Consider the following 26,497-nt stretch of genomic DNA (forward strand, 5'->3'; position numbering starts at 1 on the left):
TACTTCCACCAGAAATCCCATGTAGTAGTCGTTTTTAGAAAGTCTTTGCTTACTGTTTGTCAGCCATGCCCTGACTTGCCTGAAAAGGCAACAAAAAGCCAAGCACAAAAAAGCAGCCTCTGCCAGGAGTGTGCAGCAACTTGCAATACATTCAGATGAACGAGAAAGCCTGCCTAGAAATCATGGCAAGGCAGGCAGGCTGTAACCGTTATTCCATTAACACATTGGTGTGGTTCCTGAGCTCCTCCTCGCAGCACTCAAACCTTTCCTGTGCAGTGCCAAGGGGCTGGGATGCTCCAACCAGCCCCTGCTGCCTGTCAGCCTCCCCCACACACTCACTCCTGCCTTGTAACATGCCCACGCTACTACTTCTGCTTTCTAATGTGACAGTGTGAACAACATCCTCCTCTGAGCTGCAGGCGATGCGGTGACAAACCTTCACATCTTCTCTCAGTCATCTGCTTTAACTCAATTTACTTCCAGTTGCTATCTTCCCCCCAGACTTTGTTTCTGATAGCATTTCCAATATGAAACATCTATGGCAAATGAAGACATACACAAAACAGGAAGCTAATGCCTAAACCCAACATTTTTGAAGTGGAGCCTTATCAACAGCTTTGAAGCGTCCCCAGTAAGGCCCCCACTGGGAGTAAAACGAACGATGTAGAGGCAGGCCATGGTCATGGACCAGGCTGCACCACAGGTAAAGCTGCATGTGGTCTTCTTAGCCCTATGAAAGAGCAGAGGAGACAGCGGTGCTCATTTACACACACATCTCCCCTGCAAACCCTATCAAAGGTACAGACAGAAGCCTGTGGACAAAGCCAAATTTAGAATATGCGGTTTTTTATTAAAGAATCTTGCATGTTTCATCATGAATAAGCATTGGTAGTTTACCTATGCTTTCCACGCTCTGGTCCTCTTATTCCTCTCCCTCAAATCTTTTCCAAATTAATTATCATCTGTGCCCTGAGAAACTCCTCCTGATGAATACCAGACTCATGCAAATTATACAAGAGAAGAATATAGAATAATGATTGCTCTGCAAGGCAATTAAATTGAAACTTGTACGAATCATGAGTTGTTCAGTTCACTCTCCTCTCCTCCCAAGTCAAACCAATAATTTAGCATGCTACTGCAAATGAGCATGAGTGACTGATCAATTAAAACAAATCTGAAATGTGCTGGATTTGCAGAGCAGTACCCATAATTAGATCAGTCATTGACTGTGAATTTGATTAATATCTTTACAAATGACAGTTTTCAATTAAAAGCAAAGTAAAGACGCAGTACATTTAATTAAATATCTCCGGTAGCGCTGTGCACTTTGGTTGATCTCTGCCTATTAAGTTTACAATGAAAACTAAACACATGTAACCCCAAGGTCACCTCTCTTACCAGTGTAATTGAAACTTGAATTTTGGTAAAATAGCTACAAGCTTTCTTCACACATAAAACACCTCTGTGTTCCACTGTGCCCTGCAATATGCAGCTAGCTCCCTAGCATACCTATGGAATTGCCTGGAGGCAGATAATTATAATTTCTAATGTTGTACTTGCAGCACAATACAAGTAAAGAAAGCTAGACCAGACATGGCTAGTGCACATGACACATCTAAACTGGACAGTTCAGCTTAGGAGCAGCCTGTGGAATGACCTTTAGGTCCCTCTCTGCCTCTTATGTGACTGATACAGATTGATATCCCTAGCACATGTTCTGTTTTCACTGGGAGTCTACATGTATATGTCATTTATGGTTCATGGCAACTAAGAAGTGGATCACTGTTCTGTGAAAGCCAAAGCAGACTGACAAAGCCAGCAAATAAAACCTGGCTCTTGAATGAATATAGTTCCATTCCCTAGTACTGGTAAACTAAAAGAAATATAATGTAATCTGGGTAATCCACTTCACAAAATACTGCAGCTACTGCAGGGGATGTCACAAAAAACTGACTTATTGGAGGTGATCCTTCAGGAAGACATGATCTGTACAAATCTGTGGTGTTTTTTTTTGCAGGTGATCACTGAAACTTTACTGCTGTGACAAAGGGTGGATGGAGGAACAATATTATGGCCCTATAACAATAGCATGGTTCAAAATATCAATGGAAATACAGTAATTGTCCCATGACCTTCCAATTCTATAGGTAAACGTTTATTCTGCCACAGTAATGAGCATGTCTGACTGAAAGTGGCTGAAAAAAAACCTTAAAAACAAAATACTTCAACTGAATTTTTAAAAATTAAATGCACCAAACACAAATATAATGGCTTTTTCTGAAATGATCTTACAAACATACGCTGGAATTTGCCTATGCATTATGAGCAGCATCATTAACCCACTTAAAAGGAACACTCATAAATTTTCTTCAGGTATATTTTTAGTCTGTTGTGTTTAAACAGATGGGTACACTTTTTAAAATTAAATTTTTAATTAAATATTTCTCAAATCTTCTTAGAGCTAAGGATTGTAAGCACATTAGACAAGAGATTACCCTCTTCCATCTTTGTGACAGACTGAAAGCTATAGAAAACTGACATATTTAAAAAGGTTTAACAACCAGAGGTATAGACAGGCAAGAGTTTATATGGTGCTCATTCTGTTGCTTCTTGATAATTCTCTTGAACTTCTTAATCAAAATAAATTAAAAAGCCATGTAAAGTCATGACCTACTGTAGACAGAGATGCAGTCACAGAATTGGTCTGAACACAAAAAATCTGCTCAAAAAGTTATTTTCCAGCTCTCTCATTGCATAGGCTAATAAACCCAGGATTGTAACCCTAACCAAGGGCTGTATAGATTCACCTAAATGCAGCCATTAAACCATTAGCTTTATTAAACTTTCACTTCAACTACCCTTTTTTTCAGCTCCAAGCCACCCACACTATAATAAGGCAAACAGCTGAATACACCTTCCCCCTCTGTTTCTGCTACTGGGAAAGTTTCTGGAGCTTTCCCATGTCCCGAGCTCCCCATACATACGTGTCATAGACATTCAGAAGCCAGTTGAGGCACATGTCCACGCAAAGGGGAACATTGACCAGGTTATTGTGCTCTTGCTCCAGTCGATCGTAAATGGTAGTCAGGCAGTTTATGATCTGCAGAATATCCATTGGCTGGTCGTTCTGTTTTAGGTTGTGCTGGTCCAAGGCATCACAAGCAGCAGACAGACTCAGGAGATCCACTGTTGAAATAAAAAAATACACAACCTTGTAAATACACAACCATGAAGTCGGAAGAGAAACAGTGGTTGTATTACTCACATCCAAAAAGTAAATAAAGCACTGTACTTGGCTTATGTGCCTGGCCAGAGGATGTAAAATGTCCTCTGAAAGCCACATGCAAGACTGGTTTCAGGACTCCTACAGATGCCCTGTTATTTAGTTGTGGCCTTCGAGACCAGTGTGTATCTGTTTCATTTTTAGCTGTAAAGTACTTATTATGCTCTTGTGTCCTATGGAGAAATTACACAAATTACTGTGCAAGTAAAAATTATGTATTTCATGCTTTATGTTCCTACAGATAGACAGGCTAATATTTGATTACTGCATTCACCAAATGTGCTCTCTCCATAGCACAGGTCATCAGCTTTCCTGAGATGGGTTGCCCATTTCTCAGAGAAGTCAAGCAATCTTAACCAAACCAAACTCCACAAAGAATATGCAAACAAATCAGAGCTGAACTGTGATTAACCTCTCTGTTACTTTTCCTCTAGTGAGGACAGTGAAAAGAAGGTTCTGGAAGCAGTAAATGCCCTAATTCAATATTTATTAATTAAATTTATTCACTTTTAATTCTGAAGAGCAGTTACTTTTATAAATACCTCTATATCGTTACAGAGTAAGACATGTTTAAACTTATTAGTCCACATGAAAGTGATTTTTGTCACAGACATTTAAAAACTTGATTTTTATTCCAATTTAAGTCAGTTGCATTTTGAAATGCGGATGTCCAGGGCAAAACTGAACTTCCCTTTCTCAGCTCTTAACCTCTGCAAACTAACATTGCCAAGCAGCATCACACTTAATTATGGCACACAAAATTATGGGATGTTGGTTTACAAAGTAAGGCAGGAAGAAGAACAAAGGAAATGAGAAAGATGAGATGCTTGATGACGATCTTCCGGCTGCCACAGGAAAACCCTTCCTAACTCCTTGAGGTGAATTTCCAGGGTGTGAGCAATGGGGGTGTTAAAGCCCAGATGCTGTTAATCCTGCTCATACCATGAACAGTCACAAAGTGCAGCACAATGCAATATGACCTAAGGGAGTAGCATCTGGTCCAAAATGAACTGCCCAAAATAATCCAGGAAATTCTTCATAAAACTGGAAAATGAACTGACTCAACTGCAAGACCAGTTCTTCTCTCACCGGAATAGAAAATGTGCTTTCTTGAGTTGTGCTAGGCAGCATCTCTTCATAATGTCAAAAAAACTCCAGAATGAGCAGGGGCTAAATGCAGAACATCATACAGGAATTTTTTTAGAACTTGATCCTGTTTAAGGGACCATTTGGCAAATTCACACTTGAGTATGCTCTTTTACCCTGGATGAAACTGCCCCTTTGATGTCCTAGTGAGAGATGAGAAATACTTTAGCTGCCCACAGGGCTGGTTTACCACACTGCTTGGACAGTATGCTAAGATTTTGTAATTGCCAAAAGAATTTCAGGAGTATACATTCCATTGGAAATCAATAGGGACTTACTTCTGCTACTAAATCCCTTAAGGACTTCCGAAAATTTTGTCCTCTGGGCCTAACATACTTAGTGCTAGAGTGAAAAAGAAAACCTTGGAATCTTGTCCCTTTTATTACACCAAGAAATTTAACTTTGACTCTTTGATTTTGTGCAGGATTTTATTTTACTTTTTCTCCCATTAGCATACAGACATTTAGTAAAATAAAGTATTTTGAAATATTACCTACTAGCATAAAAAATATAGCTGTGCTAAGGTCAGTGCAGAAGATCTTGCAAAAGCATCAGACCCATACCTGAGTGTCTCAGAAAGATGTTTTTCTTCTAAGAATTCATTAGCCAAATTGAAAATGGAGCACAGCCCTCACAACACCTATAACTCCGAGCTTTAGGCTGAGCTCTCAGCTCCTTTGAGACAACGAGTCCACGGTAATTAAATGAACCCCTCAGGCGTCTGAGTGGCAGCATAATTTTAAATGGAGCTACTGCTAAACATGGGTCATTCCACTTTGTGAAAGCTTTTCCCGTTAATAAGCAGCACATTCTGAAAAGCCTTTCAGCCCACTCTTCATCAACCTCCTGTCCTATCCCAAAGTTTGTAACACACAATCATCTCCTAACAAGCAAAGAGTGCTTGCTAACACATTCTGCTTTAGGGAACCTCTTTTTGTGGGAAAAAGGAAGGCTCTGGCCTTCATCTCATTAAGATGCTCCTTCATCTTTTCCACCAAGACTTAAGAAATGTGTGTGTGGGGTCCTCTCCCAGAACACAGAACTGCATATTTCTTTCCTAAAAGCAGAGGTCCTGTGAACGACCAACTTGCCCAAGACAAGCTCCACAGAAAGATATGTATTGAAAAGCTGAGTATTTGGCACCATGCAGTGATTTGAAAAGCTTTACTTGCAATAAACCACGCCATTTTAAGCTTCTCACTTCTTGTGGGTACTCTGCCATTCTTCTACACTTTTCTATTTAGAATTCCAAAACTGTCTCCAAAATCTGTGTGAGCAGTGGCTTCTAGCTTACTTTGAAGTCTAAGTCATTTATATAAATATTTCTTTAGCATCCAAGGCAATAGAGAAAAGGTTAGGATGTTTTTAACTAGACACTGCCAGATTTCAGAAAAAGTATAAAACACAACATGGAGTAAGTAACCAGCTGAAGGACAGAAGTGACAATTAACAGGCAGGAGAAAGTACACTCTAGAGGTCACAAACTGATCTTAGGAAGAACTCAACATATGGCAGGTAATAAAAAGTATAAATGGTCCTCCCAGAATGCAACATCATCTCCTCTGTAGCCTGCTGCTGTTGGCTGACACATTAAAAAAAAAAATATTTAATTCTGTCTGCATACAATTAAAGAAAAAAATACCCCTAGCAAAAGTTCCTGAGTATTTTCTTTTGCTGCATTTCCAAGAAGAGTTTGTGAATACATCTCATTTTATTGATATCACAATGTCCTGATGTGGTTTGTACTTGAAGATCAGATCTTTTAAAAGTAGCAAAACAAGAAAAGTCATCATGCTTTGATGTGATTATCAAATGAATCTGTACAGTTAAAAAAACCTGGTGCAATAGTTACACCTGGCTTGCTCACAACAATTTTGAAGGCTGAAATGATAAAGCCACACACTAGATAACACAACACATAAGCATTTAATATTTAAGGACTGCTATTTTCCACATTCTTCTTTAGGTTTAATATCTTAGTGTCTTAATATTCATCAGGCTGATTTATGAACTGAAAAGAACTGAAGTACAGCTCCCTTTTTTAACTGTTTCTGTTCTTGCCACTGAGAAATAGGCTGTACCTTTAGTTTAGCAGGCCTTCTATTAAACACACATTTTTGAGTACTCCTCAGTAGAAAAAAAATTCCTGTTTTCTATGAAGCTTGCAGAAAAAAAGATATATAGATATATATAGGCATATATAGATATATATATATATATGTAAAAACCTGCAATTTTAAAACAGAAATTAAAAGTAATAGCTGAAAGCAGCACCTACTGCAAGTGTGATTTTGGCTTTGCATAGGAGCCCTGAAATCCAGCACTGTGCTCTAATTCTACTATTGCAAAAAGCAGAAAAAGAATTTTGTAATGAGTTGAGGTTTTAAAAAAAATCTAATTGAACTGAGTTCACAAGCGACACTGAAATGATAGAATACACAAATACAATGATGGTGTCTCCAGGCAAAAATATTTGTAAGAACAAAGCCTGCTAACCAAATTCCTTAAATACTTCTCCTTAGATACAAGTATGAAGAATGTGCTAGAGTAATCAGTGTAAGTGCCACTGCATGTCTCTGAGAGCATCAATTCTCAAAAATTTACCTAAATCTAACCTCAAGAGATGAACTGACTTCAGCTTGCTTAGCTGGACAGGGGAGGGAAAATACACCAAAAGGCTCACAGGTCGAGATAAGGACAGGGAGAGATCACTCATGAGTTTTTGTCACAGGCAAAACAGACTTGGGAGAATCAACTGAATGCATTACCAATCAAATCAGAGGAGGATAATGAGTAATAAATCTTAAAAAAACATACCTCAACTCCTCCCTTCTTCCCAGGTTCAACTTCACTCCCAAATTCTCTACCTCCTCCCCTGCAGCAGCAGCAGGGGAATGGGGGCTGTAGTCAATTTATCACATGTTGTTTCTGCTGCTTTCTCCTCAGTGGGAGAATTCCTCACGCTCTTCCCCTGCTCCTGTGTGCAGTCTCCCACGGGAGACAGTCCTCTACAAACTGCTCCAACGCAAGTTCTTCCCACTGGCTGCACTTCTTCACAAACTGCTCCAGAGTGGATCCCTCCCACAGGATCCAGTCCTTTGGGAACAGACAGTGCTGCCAACAAACTTGCTCCAGCGTGGGCTCCTCTCCAAGAGTTCACAATTCCTGCCATGAGCCTGCTCCAGCACGGCTTTCACAAGGGTCACAGCCTCCTTCAGGCACCCACCTGTTCTGGCATGGGGTCCTCCACAGGCTGCAGGTGGATATTTGCTCCACTGTGGAGCTCTATGGGCAGCAGGGGCACAGCTAACCCACCATGGTCATCTTCATACGCTGCAGAGGAATCTCAGCTCTGGTGCCTGAAGCACCTCCTCCCCCTCCTTCTGCACTGACCTTGGTGTCTGTAGCATAATATTTCTCTCACCTATTTCACCTCCTCTTTCCCAGCTGCTGTTGTGCAATAGATTTTCTCCTGCACCCTTCTCAACCACATTATCCCACTACCACTACCACTGTCACTGGTGGGCTTGGCCTTGGCCAGCAGCAGGTCTGTCTTGGAGCTGTTCTGGCATTGGCTCTGTCACACATGGGATAAACTTCTAGGAAATTCTTAGAGAAATCACCCCTAGAGACACCTGCTACCAAAACCTGGCCACACAAACCCAATGCAAAAGTCCAAGATGAGTCCAAAATTGTTTAATGGCAGGAATCAGTTATTGAAAAACACCTGAAGGACCACAGAGTCATCAGTCAGAGCCAGTATAGATTTGTGAGGGATAAGTTCTGCTTAACAAATTTAATTTCCTCTTATGACATAGTAACCCAGCTAGCTGACCAAAGGAAGACAGCTCACATCATCTTTTTGAATTTCAGTATAACTTCCATTACTGTCTCTCACAGAATCTTTCTGGTCGAAATGTCCAGCCCCCAGCTGAAAAAAACACACTCACACCATCACTGATGGGTGAGCAGCTGTCTCACAGACGGGGCACAAAGGGTTACAGTGAACGGGGTGACACCAGAGCTGTGACCTGTCACTAGTGGGGTTCTGCAGGGCTCCATCCTCTGCCCTGTGCTCTTCAACATCTGCATAAAGGACTTGAACACAGGACTGGAAGGGATCCTGAGCAGGTCTGCAGGTGATACAGAACTGGGAGGAGCTGCTGACTCCCTGAAGGCAGGCAGGCCCCGCAGAGAGACCTCGACAAACGAGAGGCCTGGGCAGTCACAACCATGTGAAATTCAACAAGGGGAAGTGCTGGATTCTGCATCTGGGATGGGGCAACCCTGGATGTACGCACAGACTGGGGAAGGAAGGGCTGAAAGCAGCACCAGGGAAAGGCACCCGGGGGTCCTGGTGGATGGAAAGTTGAATCTGAGCCAGCAGTGCCCTGGCAGCCAGGAGGGCCAAGCGTGTCCTGGGGCATCAGGGACAGCACGGCCAGAGGGGCACGGGAGGGGATTGTCCTGCTCTGCTCTGGGCTGGGGCAGCCTCACCTCCAGTGATGGGGGCACTTTGGGGTGCCACGATACAAAAAAGACATTAAAGCTGGGAAAGAGCACCCAGAGGAGGGCGGTGAGGATGGTGGAGGGTCTGGAGGGCACAGAGATGGTGAAGCCGTGTGAGGAGGGGCTGAGGGCACTGGGTTTGTTCAGCCTGGAGGAGACTGAGGGGAGAGCTCAGTGCAGCCACAACTTCCTCGTGAGGGGCAGACAAAGGGCAGGCACTGATCTCTGCTCTGGGGTGACAGCGACAGGACCGAGGGAATGGCCTGGAGCTGTGTCAGGGGAGGTACAGTTTGGATATTAGAAAAAGGTTCTTGCCCCAGAGGATGGCTGGGCAAGGAGGTGGTCACAGCACCAGACTGACAGAGTTCAAGAAGCATCTGGACAATGCTCTTAGGCACATGGCGTGATTCTTGGGCTGCCCAGGGCCTGGAGTTTGACTCAGATGACACTTCTGAGTTCCTTCCAACACAGAATATTCTATGATTCTAATACAGATAAAATGGGATGCAAATTTTTGCACTTTCAGTCATAAAAACCTGTTACAAGTTACACTTATGCACTGCCAGCTAATTAATTCCAAAAATTCTACTCCCTTCAGTGCTGCACTGATTATGAATACTTTTCACTGCATATCACTCCAGTTGCTTTATACATTTCCACCATGAGTGTGGCAGAAGAGCTGTACCATGGAAAGATGTTTGTATTTCTAATCATCATAATTCCTTCTTTGTCACTGCATTCACGTTGAAATCTTTCACTAGGCTACAAGACTTTTCACTTATTGTTTATTTTTTCCCCCTGTTTTTTATACATTCAGAAATTAGGTCTGCACACTTTAGCAGAATTCACCCATGCTTATAAGCCTAAAAGTAAACACACTAAAAAATACCGAGGTTTGACGCAGTTCCAGAAAGCATGTGAGCACAAATCCAACTTGAGATAAATCAACAGTCGATACATTTGTAACTGTGTCAGAAATTTAACCCTGTAATTAAATGCCAAATAGTGAATGCTAAAATATTTTAATAATCCTCCCAATTGGACTGCCTAATAAACTGCTTGCTTTGGCAACTGACTGCCCTATCAAGAAAACTCAGAGTGAATTATTTAGCTATCAGGTTACAATAAGCTGAAAAGGAAATGTAATTCCACTGAAAAGTAGAATAACACAGAGCAGTTGGGAGAATTAAAATGTTTGAACATGCACATCACTAACGTGCAGCTGATGAGAGACTTCTCAACACAACCGAAAGCTGGGGGAAAATGAAGCTAAATGTTTATTTCTATGATCTCATTTAAAGGCAATAACCCCTCAGGGCTCAAGATTCAACTTAACAAACCATTAGCAACTCCAGCTCTGAAGCAATTATTTCACCAGAGCTCTTACTGTTCCCAACACATCACAACTGAGTTCCTTTCGGCTGTAAAGCTGCGGCTGACACAGGACATGGCGCAGTGACATGGCACAGTGAAAATACCTGGCTAAAGAGTGTAAAGATAAGAAATATGTACAGTACGTTCACTTTTATTTCTCAACTACAGCTCTGCCTTGAGAGGGACAGATCTGCAGACCACCCAGCACTCTGGTTTTGTAACGATCATGCAAACCAGTGGCAGTAGGAGGCCCTTCAGGTGAGAGGCCTCCGTGTACCAGGCAGAGTTGGGGGTATGTGTGGGAGTGTTTTTCTGCTTCTGAAATCTGTGAATAAACTTGTGTGTTGGTCATGGAACCTTCCTGGCAGCAGGTGAGGCACAGGCAGGTACTTACAGCAGAGGGCTTTCTGCAGCCTGCGGAGTTTCATGGCAGTCCTGTACGCCGAGAACCTGACGTTGTTCAGGTCAGCTGTAGGGAGGCAAATTAGAATACAAGATCAGCTTTACACACTAGAAATAACCAGACACACAAAGATGATGTTATGTTGAACTACAAGACCACACCTGCTGGTTCAAAGAGCAGACGGGGGGAAAGGAAATTGTTAGAAATTTCACTGAGCTAAAGCCCAAAAATCTTGACAATAAACCATCCTAAAAAAACCCACACTAAGTCCTAAAGTGTTACTTCCTTTTGTCCAAAGGCACTGAACTAAAGCATACTTGAAAGGACAACATCAGCGACTGCAGCAGTGTGTCTGAAAATACTGCAGAGCTTTTCACATTGAAGGCACTACGAGGGAGATGAGACCCTGAAACTCTTCCCTGCTCACCTTATGCACCAGCAGCCAGGCTGCATGCTGGTAGCCCCAAGGAAAAACCTCTGCCCAGGAAAAAAAAAAAAGGTGACTCTCAGCCATGGCTATAACAAAAAGCTTATTAAAAATATCCAATTAAAATTTTGCACTTTCCATCTAAGCAGGCCCTGGCCATGCCCAGATATGTAGAGCCTTTCTGGAGAGAAGCCACCCCACCCAGCCAGATGAGTTTCCAGGTCCCCACCTGCAAAATGGCAGGGAGCCAGTGGCTCTGGCAGTGTGACAAGGAATGGCACCCAGTTGGGAAGACGTTGTCTGACTCAACTTTTGCTAGAGCTGTCCTCATACATTTAACAAAATAAGGACATCAGCACAAGTCCCCACTGAATAATTTAACCATGGCTTGCAAAACCTCCTGGACACTGTGGGAACAAAGACACACCAGACCCAAGCATGGCAGCTGCACTGGGAACTGAGGAGTGGCAGGGGACACGCTCATACCCTACAGAGCAGCCACTCACCACTGAAAAAAACAGATGCTCTTGGCCCTGTCTACCCAACTAATTCCTGAGCACAGCCACTCCTGTGCAGCCTAAGGACCATTCCCAAGAGATGGCTTAGCATATTGCAACTTAAGGGTTTTCCCAGAACAGAAATACACTGCTTGTGCCAGCCAGTTTCAGCACCTGACAACACTGCTGAAGCATTTAATTTACTAATGAAACCCATGGAGCTTAAGGAATTACTGATGGGAAAGTGTTTAGAAAACGTAAACTATAATGTAACTACAAAAAGAACATTAGGGGGAAAAATGTAGTGGCTCAAAATAAACGTCTCTTTAGCTTAATAAGCTTCCTCTAAGCCTGACAGACTCTTACAGAAAGAATATGATGAAAAACAGGGAAAGACAAAATATTTCCTTGCTGGCATATGAGCTAAGGTGCTATAAAGCTGTCTGAAATGTGGTAGCTTGGGTATAACTATCCCAACATCATTTATAATGCTGTACAGGTATAGGTACAGAGGGAATATAGTCTCTAATACATTAATTTTAATTAAGCTGTTCTGAATGAATAATATGAGGTACGATAATTCAGTAGGTTTGTATACCTTAATAAAAGCTATGGAACACTTCCGAAACATGTCTTAGAGCAGAAAAGGAAGTTTCAGCTTTGTATATAATTTCTTTTTTCCTTGTACAGTTGCATACACCTTTTTAATAGGCACTTCTGTGTATTGCTCCTGCCAGCTCTGTCTTGCACTATCATCCTGACAGGTCATTTATGTGGTGTAGAATACAGTGAGAAGTTTAAATAAAGTGACTTAATTTGTCTTAAATGGAAATTAATAAAGCAGTCTCTCACAAACACACCATGAATTCAATTACATTTTGTACACTTGTTGCAAATCTGTATTTGTATTCTGTAAAATAATATTATGGCTAGCATTTGACAAAATGAAGAAGCCTTTCTTAAATTCTCTCTGAGTGTTCTGAAAAAGCTTATTTATTTATTATTTACATTTTCTGAAATGTGAGTAAATATCTATGCATATTTCAGGCGTCGATCAAGGCAGAAAGTACAATCTGTGAAGACATTTAATCCTGGAACTGCTACAGTTTGCATCTATTTTCCTGTATACATAATAGACACTGAATTTATCATGAACCTTAACGACACTGCTGCCAAGAAGCATCTGCTCTAAATGATGAAGCAGCAATGCCAGGTGCTCATTTTGGAGCCCTCATCTCAGGTTTTGGAAAAGCAGCAGCATTGCTGCTCATGTGGCTCTGCAAGCCAAGGCTGAGCCGTCGCACACCTCCACTGCCACCTTCACTGCTGTCACCAGTCACTGCACCTGTGCCAGCTGCTCACCTCTGTCCTCCTTATGCCACCACCTCCAAGCTCCCGATGGACAGCTGTCTTACCAGATGGTGACAGTCACTTAAGGTCACTGGATCTTAATGATTTCACTTTTCCCCTCCCTATGCCTATGAAACTGCCAATGGTGTCTTTCCTCCCTGGGGGCTACTGCCGGAACACATTTCTCTGGGTAGCGAGGAAAGGAGCCCAGGCCACTCCTAACTGGGTTCAAAACATTTCACCTGCTGAATGAGACCCCATTTAAATGAACACAGAACACAAGATGCCAGGGAATGAGTCTTGGCCCTGGGCTGGGGAGTGCTGGACATAAAGCCAGCCCTGACAGCCAGTGGGGAGCTCAAGCAAGGAGCACAGACACACTGCCTGGTCACACCTCAGCTGCTCCTGCTGGGAAGAGGCAGAGGGAAGAAGGGGGCTCAAGCAGCACCAACCTTCCAAAAACCTATGGAAACATCAGTAGTTCCTACCTCTCTGTCTTGTGAAATTCTTTTTGCTTTTTTCCTTCCTAGATCCTAACGGGAAAAAAAATAAATACAAATGCTGCTTTCTCCACCCTCCCACAGCCCACTGAAAGAGTTAGGACTCATTAAGCCCTGCTTCCAAAGCTCTTATCATTTTGGAGCAGATTGAGGAGCTCAGTGCACCACACAAGTTTTCTTCCAGCCCCTTCCTCCCACTCCTAGAAAGTATGTATCACCTCATCCTCTGAACAGGGTGGTGAGAGGGCTGAAAAGCACTTGGTGTATTGTGAAACTTTTCCAAGTTGTTAACAATACTCCCTCTTCTCCCTCAGAAGGCAACTTTCAAGGTCTGAACAAAAAAATGTAAATGTCCAGGAGCATAATCTGTTTACGGTCTGAAACAAGGATGCAGTGGAAGAGGTCGCCTGGTCCTTGGAAAGGAACAAACAGAAAGGATCACGAGGGAATATTTGGTGACATAATTACATCCCAGAGCAAAAAGAAATCATGACTTTCCCATCACTCAGCCATGAATGACCTCTCTGTTCAAGTGAATATGTATCTTTCTCTATCTAATAACATGATAACAGTGAACAAGAACTAGTGCTTTTATTACAAATGCAGCTTTAATGAAGGGTACTTCAGTTCAGACTGCTGATAGGAATAACTCAAATCAGAAACACTGTGGAAAGATGATAATTAAATTCTAACATTTTCTGCATAATTCTGCATGTTGAAAGAAATCTCAAAACATAAGGGCTACATTCTATTTCTACAGTATTCTAGAAACACCTGCAATTACATGCAGCAGATCTTTTTCTTAGTGGATAATCAAGCATAAAAACACACTAATTTGAGAAGTGGTCAGTGATTTAAACCACCTCCTGCAATGTCTCACTGACTACTGATACAGATAGTGTAGTTTGGGGTTTATTTTTTAAATCCTCCCTTGCTAAATTCTGGATTTCACATTGGAATATGAGTAGTATATTAAGAGGAAAAACATATTCTCATATTCTTGAGCTTTTACTGTATCAAATAGCTTGTAAAATAACTAAAAGCAATATAAAAATTAAAATCAGTAAGTTTTCCAAAATAACCTATTCAAGAAGAGATTTAGCATGAGGGGGTATTTGTTTTGATTCTTAAGGAGTCACATCTATAACCCAGACAGCAGGTTTTAAATAAGGTGTTATAACTGAACTGCTTTACACAGCGGCTCTTAAGCAGTTTGACCCCACCCATACAACTGGTGCATCTACTGAGGGTGCTGAGTGACTGGGAGGCTCCATTTGATATCCTCCTATCCTGAATGACAGACTCATCTCACTGCGTTTAGAAGCACTGGGATGGGCCAGGCTAACTCCCACCAAAAGTTCTTCATACCATTTATCTCTCTTTCAATGTAATCTGAAGGCATCTCAAAGTCCTTTCTACCCGGAAAATATCTTTCCTCCTTACTTTAAAAAGGGGTTTCTTGTTTATATTATTGTGAATATTATTATAATTGCTTTTTTAGTTAATGAGGGCAAAACACACACCCTTCACTTGGTCCTATGGACAGCAATTGTCTCACTGTCTGGACATCATCTCAGTGAAATGAGCAGCTTACATTCTTCAGATGGTATGAGTAAAATTCAGCAACTTATCATCTTAATTTTTTAAAGAAATTCGATGTCATCAGGTTAAATCCTCATCTTCATTTGATAAGATTTAGTGTTCTGAGAGTTTTTTCTACTCTCAGGTACAAGGAAAGAAAACCTCAAAACCTGAAAGCCTTACTCAGCTACAGCTTGTGATACGCTCATAGACTGTTCATAAATACACTGCCCGGGGATAACCTATTTTGGGAATCACAGTGCCTTCCTAACAGATGTTAAAAACACTTCACTGGATAGTCCTGAATAGACAGTAATTCCTCTACAGCCACTAAACTTTTCATGTTCCAGCAGACATTAGCAGTACTCTTGCCTTTTCAAAAAGCTTCAGCTCACATTGTTTCAATACCGTTGAGACTCCCTGTCTACCTTTTAAGAATGTTGAGTTTCCTCCTGCTGCCCAAAACCTGTAAATAAATCTTTTAACGGTGCCCTACAGTGACATATATTGCCTCTTCTGGAATTGTAATTTTAAAATGCAAATGACACAAATGCACAAAGGAAAGAAATTAATCAAGTAACACTGCTTAATATCAGCTGAGTCTCAGCCATTGACTTTTATTATAACAATAATTAATGCTATCATCTACACTGCTTTGGTAATAAATAACAGTAAACTGCTATTCTATGTACAGCTTAACCACTCTACATGAAATGACCCAGCACGCTGTACTAGGCCTGTCCAACTGAGTGAAAAAGCCAACACTGTCTGTGCAAATTAACAAGTGGGAGGTACCCGGGGCACCACAATACTACTGATTGCATCTAGACTCAGTGGCTGAACACCACAGCATGTGCCAGCATCCCTGTAATCAGACCAACTGACAAGACCTTCGGGAGTTTTAGAATGAAGTGTCTTTTCTTCAGCCTGCAAACACAAAAATGTAAAAGGATTTGATGTGCACCTGGTACATCCCATTATGGGATTGGGATATGACTAGAGTTTGCAGTTAGAAAGTTCAGAAGACTTTTATGTACTCTGCTGAGAAGCAGTCATACTGGAAAATCCTAAAATAAATAAATTGCCAACAACTTCAGAAAATAATAATAAAAGGTGCCCATTTGCAAACCAAGAGTGCAGTTAAAATGTTCCCATACTGGTAATATTCTACAACAGAACAGCCCTTCATTGTCTCTGGAAGAGCGTGCTTCATCCTAATACAGCTGTGCTTTCATTTCCAAGCGATGCCAGATTAACTGCTACCTCTAAATTCTACCTTTCTGCTACAGTTACATTTACTGTCTGTTAGGTGTGTGCTGCACAGGACTCAATCACACAGAAACATGACCTCCTCTAGACAGACTACTGGCCAAGGCTGACTGAATCCAAGCAATCTTATTTTCTGAAATGGGTGAATAATGAGTGAATAAGCTACCTTTAAGGAGAGGCCGTATGGATAACCTCAATGGATTGCAGTAGAAATCAAACGACTGATGTATGTACTAGGCATGGGTCCTACTGCTGCAGACACGGAAAACTGCTGAATATGAATAAAACTTCATAACAAATACATGGCTTAGTAGTTGCTAATACAAACTGCAATGGCAGCCAGGGACACTTCAGCCCCTCCAGGCAGCATTTCAGAAGGACAAATCAAACTACACAAGCCAAAGAGGATGAAGCTGGTCAGCCCTGGTCACTGGGAGGTAGAAGTTCACATTCCTGCACAAGAGAAGCCAGCCACAAGACCAACACAGTGGCTGCTGCTGAAAGCTCAGAGGTGCCTTCCAGCATTCTCCCACCTTGTGTTAAGCAACTCTGACATTTCTTTCATGTAATCCATAGAGAACTGCTCCCCATCCTCTAAATTAAATGGAGAGCTGTCACCAGCTGCAAGGATGAGGGTGGTTTTCACCCTGTTGTCTTGCCTTGGTGAATTAGGATTGATAAACAACATTTCTGACTGCATCCTGCTACTGCAATTACTGCTCATTGTGACACTAATGTACCCTTTGAGGACACTTGTACTGACATGACATGACACAGGAAGGCTGGAGGAGGGGGACACTAACAGTATGGCATGACAAAGTCCTCCTGGGCCATCATAGCAAAGGCTGGAGTCATTCCCAGCTTAAAGGCAAAATACTACTATTCAGAGCTAAGATGTCTGACATTAAACATTCATTCTCAGAAGATAATCTGAAAAAATTGAGCAAACTCAGACCACTTAATGACTCCTGCTCCTTCTGTCTCTCCCCTCATGAAAAGGTCCTTCGTCTCCAAGACAGTGAAAAAACACAAATTCCCTTTTCAGTGATGCCCTGGAATCATCATGAAGGATGAAAAAACTTGTAAGGGGAATGTAAAAGAACAGTGTAAAAACAGCAGATCTGCTGTGGAGGAACTAATTTTGGAAAGAAAAGCAGCTGGAGCAGTTCTTGATTCTTTGAAGACCTTCAGAAGGAAGTTAGGAGAAAAACAGGAGTGGTTCATAACGGTGTAAATACAAGCCAGGGGATGCCTGTCAGCTTCTGATCCTTGGAAGCTCACATACCATGATTTTTACTACCTTTCCTATTTCAGCATTTATTTCTTCTCTATGCTCTTAACTTACATGATTATTTTTTAATTAAATGTATACCAACATTTACTTCCTGGCATCACTTCAACAAAACTTCAAACAATTAAGTCACTCAATATAGACAGCTTATTATGCAACTTTAAGTAGCCATAACTCTAAGAAGAGTAAAAATTGCTCAGCTTGAATAAATATTTCATTAACACTGATAAAATGCTACATTGTTTAAATAATAAAGATCAGTCAGGAACAAGCATCTTAGTGTCTTAAAAGAAAAATTTCTTTTAGAAAGAACCACCACTTGGAAATTTTTTTATACACATATATAATTTCAATCAAGTATTTAACAAGTATCTTTATAACCAGCTATGTTTTAGCAAATCAGCTCCAAGAGAATCATAGGCAGATTATTGTATAATTTCTCCCTGTAGATTCTTCCTGATGCAGTCCCAATTGAAGAGGTTACAGGACTGTGCATAACACATTGCTAACTTCTTTTATTAGTACCAAATAATGCTCCCAAGTAGTTTAGCTTCATTTTTATAAATACTGAGACCACTAAAGATAGAAAAATGAACAAGTAAGTCTCACTTGAAATTCACCTATTTTAGCAAAATGCAATGCAACAATTTGTAGGTGTGTGAATTGGATATGTGAAGATTAATATTACTCTTAGTTCTTGGAAAAGTGTCTCTTGCATCTGAGAGGCAAGTAAGACATGTTACCTTGTGCCAGGATGCACGTTCCTCACTCACTTAACAAAATTAAGCTTTCAGTAATTTGTAAGAATTTAAATTAGACATAAGCATCCTGTAGCAAATTATGATATACTGGCATGTATAGAGAGCTACATCACATAGCACAATTATTCCATACTGGGTTAAGTGTGGGAGTTGGAAAATGGAAATGAAAATTCTTGACAGCATTGATGTACTCGGTCTCACTTTTTTACATTTACCTGCTTGCCAAATTCATGCTTTCTACCAGATTTTTACAAAGGCATACATACTAAGCTCTTTACTAGCTTCTTTGTATGAATTAGGAACAACATTTGGATCCTAATGGGGGGTAAAATAATAGGATCTAATGAGTATGCAATACAAAATCGACTTTAATAACATCTTCTCAGATAATATATTACTGAACAGTCTGAATAGACTTCAAACATCCCATTATTACCATTTTGACCTGAGGCAAAGCAAAGCACTGAAAATACATCAAGGGTTCTGTTCAAGACTAAACGGGTTATACTTGTATTATGCAGTTTGTGTGAGAGTTAGGCAATGGTGATTATACCCAGTTCAAAAATAAAATAAATCGGTAGGTTACATAGTAGCACTTTCATCAAAGCTTCACCCATGTGGCAGTACACAGAGTCACCTTGTCTAGTCTCCTTGGTACACATATATGAACACCTCAGTTTACTCATAAAAATACATATTATACATACTTTGCTAAAATCAGTGTCGCTTTCACATTAATGACTGTTTGGTCTCAATTCTAAAAGAAACAGAACCATCCAGATAGAGGACTGCTTTTTTTGACATTTCACACTCCTGAAAAGGAAAATAGCAGGAGAAAAAGAAAGTTCACAAGTAAGGAACAAAATCTGCCTGAACACGTTCCTTCTTTATGCAGTAAAAAATAAGGCTATCTTAAACTCCTGACATTTGGGTGATACTCACAGTGATAAAACTCAGTTAAACTAAATGCAAACTGACTTCAGCAGTCACACATCCTCTGAACTGCTGACCTGAATCTATCAGGACACTTTTCTCCCTTATTACCTTTTCACTTCTTGGTATTTAAGAGTACTGTGGCTGAAACAGGGAACTAGCAGAAGAACAGCACTTGCAACAGGACTTTAGGTCTGACCAACAACAGTATCAGCAATACCATGCAATCTGTGGATCAAAGGCAGCTGTGGAGTCACAGAGCAGTTAAATTTACAGGCAACTGTTTAAGACCTACCTGTATTAAAGGGATGTCTGCATGCGCAATTACCATTTGTCCTGAAACTTTTAAACCACTCACTTTAAGAGCAGAAATATGAAGGAGATGCATGGGGCAATACACTATAATTAAATGTCAAGTCACTACTTGTCTGCTTTTGCACTTGGTTAGCCTGAACTTACACATTTTATATCCCTTTTTGGCATACAAAGCTGCATTCTGGTTAATTTTTAAAACAACTGCTGCCACATTGCTAATACTTTAAGGAAAAAATCTTCACACTGTGTCATTTCATTTTATATCATTTTCTGAAATATTTTTAGCATGCCTTGAACTGCAGAGCACCGTAGAGATATCTGAATTCACTTGAAATAGATTACACTGGCATAATTAGACTGTTTTCAGCAGCTAAACTAGAGTTTAGCAGGTGATAATTTAAGCTATTTTTCACCACGGCAAATAAGCCTGCACAGAATGCTAGATCTGACAGTCCTAGTGCTCAAGCTGGTTTAGTACATGTGCTGTACAGACATAACCTCCTTTATGAATGCAGCGTATTTACTGATATTTATTTCAGCAAAATAGCTTAATTTTTATTATGCCCTCTATTATTTATTAACAGAACCATTAAAATGAAAGAGTTAGCTATTAAATGGCCTGCCAAGCAGCCTACACTAGAGTATAGATTAACCTATTTTATCTTGTAGATGTGCTTCTGCTAATAAATTCCAAAGCTGCTAAAAATGAAAAAAAACAAAAAAAGAAAAAAAACAAAAACAAAACAAAACAAAAAAACCCCTCCACCGGAGAAGCACATCTGAAGTCATAATAAGCATGCAATTTGGGTATTCAAAATGACATCATGACAGCTGCTATGCCTTCTAAGTATTGAAAGTGCTTTAAAAATAAAGCAGTGGTAACACATTTTGGCAAATTGCTTCAATTGGCTTCCCACCATCCAAAAGTCAACATTAACAGCAGCTTGGTTTGATTTTTTCATGTGCCTTTTGTAAAGTAGATTAGACAGTGAAAAGATTCAGGATTATTTTTTTCTAACTTCTGTTCCGGCCTTTCAGTAAAGAGATTGTAACAATACACCCAAATTACTTTATAAACCCAGTGTACATTCCGAATATGCTAAATGAAATACATTTTTTTTCCTACTACATTTGGAAATGTGTGCTTTATGTATTTCCCTTGCAGAAAATTTTAACCTTGTAAAAGCTCTGCCTCCCTCTTTCACTTAATATTGGTTTGGTTCCTCTGGAAATCTTTGCCTTAGCAAATCACTCAATTGAAAGAAAAAAATAAAAAACAAAAGCACCAAACATCTGGTATGGATGTCTTACCTAATGACTGGTAAAGCTCAGTCATCTTGGGATGATCCCAGCAGGTCGTTTGCGTCTCATGGCTACAACACAAAACATGAAAGTTAGTAAAGTAGAATTTCTCTCTCCATCTCACAGCAGTGATGCAGGCTGCACATCAGAGCATGGTGCCAGATCTGTGCCCACAGCCTGGGCCGCCCTGGCAGGGGGCTCAGCAGTGCCAGGTGTGTCTTCTTTCAACAAGAGGCATTAACCTGGAGAGCTTTGTAACAGGCAAGGGCTCACGAAATAAAATTAAAAGTAGTGCTAAAAAGACAGCAAGTATGTTGAAGTTGCGAGGAATCTGCAAGCAATCAATTCTTAATAACTCATTGCTTTGTACAGGTCATTCTCCAGTTACTTCGAGCTAGAGGACAGACATTTGAAAGGGCTTACTTCTTAAAGAGTTTCTGGAAACTCTGACCAGACACTGAGATCCATATCTGACTTCCTTTCCTCTACATGCTCTCTCAACCCTTTCCCATGTGGTAGGAGTCCAATCCTTCCTTTCAGTCCAGACACCTGTGCTAAAACCCCTGCACAACAGCCTTCTGATCCACCACCAGCTTTCATCACTTCTCAGGCCAATGCTGCACCCTATAGTGACAGTCTCTTCTAGAAAAGACTCGGTTGTTTCACTTGTTCCCTGGGACTCCCAGGCCCTTTCCCTTGCCCTGGAGGTTCCCGTGCAGTGTCAGGCAGCAGAGCTGTTGGGAAGCCAGGGAAAAGCTGACGCGGGGTTACGAAACACTGCCGTATGACCAGAATGTAAATTGGAGAGCCTCTGCACTGAGGCCAGTAGCCTCCAGCTTTGCAACACGATGTGCTGCCAAAGGACAGGCAGCGTGAGAAAGTCAACAGAATGAAGTGTTAGCGGATGTAGTAGCAACTCATGTCTCCTATGGTTATACTTTTTATGAGTTTTTTAATGACAGCATAGCTAACATAATTATGCTTCCATTAACATAGAAGGCTTGAAAGAAAATTCTCCTTATCCGTCCTGTAGCCAATAAAGTCCCATTCAAACAGAATTCAGCTGCTGTAAGACACAAACGTGAGTCTTCACAAAAAAAGATAAAATATGGAACACATACGTAGCATACCATTGCTAGCAAATACATTTTGTCATTTCTGTACTTAAAAGCAGACATGCAGGTTTCAACACGCACACATCATTCTGGAGAACTTATGCAGAAGAGCAGGAGCTGACCCACAGCACTGTGGAGCTCCAAGAGCACACAGCTTCCAGCTCCAGGAGACCAAACCACCTTCTAGCAGCACCTGTACCCACCACTGTGCCCTGGAACATTGACACAACAAAGTTGTTGTACAGAACAAACAGCCCTTGAGTTCTCATTTTGAAGCACTGATGTTCCCAAGTGCTCATTTACCCTTTATAGGCTAAGAAGAGGTAAAACTTCCAATGTATCGCTTCAACACCACCTCTACTCGGGGAAAAAGAAAGTTGTGCCAGGTTTTCTTAGTATGATTTAATTTTGGCCTTAAAAGACAGGCTATTTATTTGATCCCTGTGAATACTTTACTGCCCCAGTAACCTCTATATGTTCAGCAGCTTACTATATATAATATTTCCAGATTTTGCTCTATAACTGCAAGAAAGAATGAAAGGGATCATATGCACTGAGCATAAGAAAAAAAGGTCTGCTGTAGAGATGCCCTAGTTGAGCACAGGGTTTTGAATAAGCCCTGTCTCAAAAACCTCAGCATTCCTACCCCTTCTCAATTCCTGCAGTGGCTGAAGGCAGTGAAAATGGGAAAAGGACACCACAAGAGCAAAAGCAGTCTTGTTCTTTGCTCTATTAAAAAATGAGTCCTGCAAAGGGAGGTGGATGCAATTGTACTCAGAAATCTCAGCCTGGTCTGGGTTATTTTTTTGGTTGGTTGGTTGGTTGTTTTTTTATTCCCAGAAACTGGGTAGCTTCAAGTGAAAACCTGTGGATCTATCGGGGTCCTGCATTTCCCATCCTGCTTGGTACGGGCAGGTTCTGCAGGGACAATGTAACACCAGAACCTTTTATCACACCCAGGTATAAAGCATATTTTTGAAGAAAAACAGAAACAGTTTCACTCCTAAAAAGTCAACTGCAAGAAGCCTCTACTACTACAACAGCACTCCAAAGGAAAAGAAGACAGAAGCAAATTCATGGCAGAAAACCCTGTAGCCAGAAATGTCACGATTCAGGTAAACAGCTGCAGACCCCAACAAGCATTCACACCTACAGACCTGGGGTTGCAGATTGTTTGCACCCAATGTCAGTCCCAGATAAGCAGTTCCCCAAGCATGAGCTTGGCCACCCTGGCTTGCTTCCCCATAGCCAGATAGCTCCAGTAATGGGGTATATCTGAATAGGAACTGTACCATGTTTTGTACGGCAAATCACATAGCAAAAATGAGAAAAATAATTCATGTGAACAGTTATAAGAAGCCTCCGAAAATAACCTGCCTTTCTGTATGAAATTAGTTTGGTAGCCCCAAACTGTCCTATAAACAAACTAAATAATTTCAGACTCTATAGCTGTCAACCTGACAGCCTTCAAAGAAACTGATACCCCATGAAAACATTTAAAAGCCATTAGATATCTGGTAAAGGTGAATACAAATAGGATTATGGACATATCCCGTGCTTGTGTGGGATAGAAGAACAAAAGGATCATCTTAGTGTGAAAAACTAGTAGCCAAGAAGCGAAGTTACACCAAAGAGTAATTTACTGATTTTTAATTTTTTTATCCTAAGGTCCAAGCATGTATCAGTGGGTTTGGTGTGTATGGTTTAAGCTTATGGTATTTGCTAATGCTGACAATACACAACTGCTTTTGTAATACCTTGTAAATAAAATTTCTTTTGTCTAAGAAACACTGGACTCCAACTGGTTTCAGAAATTTTAAATACCAGTAGCCCCAAACCTCTACTCAGTGTGGTTTTCTTTCATGGTATAAGATTAATTATCATGGGAAATGCACATTTTGTAAAGAACGATTTAATTTGCTTCATGCGCAAGTGACAAAGACTGAATTTGCAGGGCAAATTCATTTCAAATTCATTCAAAGGTACATTTCCCCTTTTGCTTTAATTTTAAACTTCATCACAACTTAAGAGGAAATATTTCTTTCCTAAGACTGTAAAAGTCAAGCCAGTAGAGCCCCGAACTGTTGGCCCACCAGCTCCCCAGCAGTGAGCACCCATGGGGCAGAGTGCCTTGCACCTGCTGGATCCCACCCTCAGCAGGGACCACCCAGCCCCCAGCTGGTACCAGTCCCAGTGCTGGGCTGACCAGCCCTCAGCACCCCTCTGGGCTCCTGCAAGAAAAAGCCAAGGCTTGGAAGGGAACTGTGGAGGTTGAGTGGCCGTACGGAGCCAGGGCAGACTTTGCTGGTACTTTACATGCAGAACACAAGAAGGCTGCAGATATTTTGCTCTAGCTAAAAGGCGTTCGCCTCTCAACGTCTTCAGCTCAGAAAATTATCTACTATTCTGCACACAAGGGCAGCTCCAGAAAAGGTTAGATTCCATCAGGGCTATTCTTCCTAAGCCTCTTTGCCATTTTCAAAGGCCATTTAATTGTGAGCTCTGGGGTTGGACCAGTGGGGGAGGATTTGGTGTATGCCCTTATTGTGAGCACGGTCTGAAGCGAAATGCCAGCTCAGCAGTTTCAGGCAGCCTCAACCACACTTGGGAATGCTGTAGCATCCTTAATAGATCTGCAGCAAAGTGTTTGCCAGAGTTTCAAACTCTGGTGAACAAGGCCCTTTAGAGCCTGCAAGTCAGAAAGACGTCAAAAGTGTAGTCTGAGTCCTCTTGACTATCAGCAGCTGAAGCTGAGTGAGAGTATGTGCAGAAATAAGTACTCCAAATGCTTTTCCAACAAACCACCAACACAGACATTGGCACACACAGCCAGCAGTTTCACAATATTGCATGCTCAGAGGATATATTTTTCAATTTGGCTCTACATTTAGGTCAACTAAATCGATCACTAGCTTTTAAATCATAGGCATTCTGAAACAAATAAAAATATAAGTGCACTCACTTGGCTTATTTTCCTGTTTCTCACCTGACCTGAGCTGCAGAAGTGGCAAGGAAATTAAAACCAGGCCTGAAAAGAAGATGAGCAGCAATGGCTAGTGGTGACACCTTGGCGTGGGAGTGACTGGCACACTAAACACACCGATAATTCAGTGGGATGAAAGCACAGTCTTCACTTGATACTTCCTTTGGGAACCACAGGACCACTTCATTAAAGGATGATTATATTATATTAGCAAGGATAATTTTTACGTAGGGAATTCTGTCATACTATGCCTGTGTGAACTCTGTTCCTGCCAACAGCAGAGAGATTTGTCTCTCATCACTGTCAGCAGAGCTAACAACACACAGGATTGGAAACCTGAAATCAAGAGATGATATCCTAACAGACACACTGGCTGAATTACAGTTCCCTTGTTATGACTTGATCAGCTTGGACAAAATACAGTCATTTTTTTCTTCATTCTTTTTATATTACTTCTGAGCAACATCAGGAGGAATTGAAGGCAATGCTCCCCCACACCCAAATTCTTGCATAAATCCCCCCCAACATTCCTGCACCAGCCATGCTGTAACATTCACAAATCTTTAAACTGCTTTTGATTGCACTCGTTCTTCCTCACCCTTTTTTTGAGAGGAAAAAAAAAAAAAAGGTCCCGTGTATTCACTGCTCAGCTCCAGAGCAGAATTTTAGGTTGCAACTGCAGAGTCCTTTTTAAACTCTTACAGCCAGCTTCATTGGTGATATCAGAGCCAGTTCTGCTACACTTCTCCCCACACCCTTCATTAGCAAATGCGACATGAACAACATGTGCAAGCGCATAGAATAAAAAATTCTATTGTGTAACAATAGTTACATATACTCAAAAAAAGTGCCGAAATTATAGTGGTATTGTACAAAGCTCTGAACTCATCCCTTTTCAAACAACATGATTTACAATACTTCTCACCTTCTGGCTTTATGATGAATCAAATGTTACTCCAACCACCTTATGACTGTTGTCAAAAAGCCAAAATAAACATGATAGTTATTTGGATTTTACTAAACTAATCCAAATGCAACTGAAAGAGCTTTTATGAATAGACACTACCTCTCATTTAAAAGAAAAATGTTATCAACAGAAGATGACAGTGATTGCAAAGTAAGACTTAATATTTCTCTTTTTACAGTGCTTCATTAATTCCTAAGATGAAACAAGCTACTGCTATGGAAAATATTAGCAATGTAAAAAGGTGGGACTCCTTTATGCTTTACAAAGAATTACTGTTTTCATCTGTAAATCTAGAGACTACTGATCTGTGCAGAGATTACTTTAGAGATCAGCATCCCTTCAGCAGGAATTTGACTTTAGCCTGTTTTATTGGCTTTTGCAAGATTTATCAGACTGCTGAAGGCAGGCACCGATACATATTAAAGTTTCTTGCCGATACTGGAAATGAAAAATAGGAGAAGGGCCAAATATCAGCTGTCAAGTACTGAACA

At 40.9% G+C, this 26,497-nt stretch overlaps 1 protein-coding gene across 6 annotated transcripts in view; it reads right to left on the reverse strand.

Annotated features, from left to right (window-relative positions):
• Nucleotides 1-26,497, reverse strand: part of DMD (dystrophin) — a 767,992-nt gene that overhangs the window by 54,976 nt on the left and 686,519 nt on the right. For all 6 annotated transcript variants that reach the window (XM_062488103.1, XM_062488102.1, XM_062488105.1 and 3 more), the window contains 3 exons: nt 20,951-21,012; nt 10,707-10,781; nt 2,985-3,186 (listed from right to left, as the gene is read on the reverse strand). In XM_062488103.1, coding sequence (XP_062344087.1) covers nt 2,985-3,186; nt 10,707-10,781; nt 20,951-21,012 — 339 coding nt within the window. The remainder of the gene's footprint in view (nt 1-2,984; nt 3,187-10,706; nt 10,782-20,950; nt 21,013-26,497) is intronic.

Source organism: Cinclus cinclus, chromosome 2 (assembly GCF_963662255.1).
Source record: "Cinclus cinclus chromosome 2, bCinCin1.1, whole genome shotgun sequence".
Classification (NCBI taxonomy): Eukaryota; Metazoa; Chordata; class Aves; order Passeriformes; family Cinclidae; genus Cinclus; species Cinclus cinclus.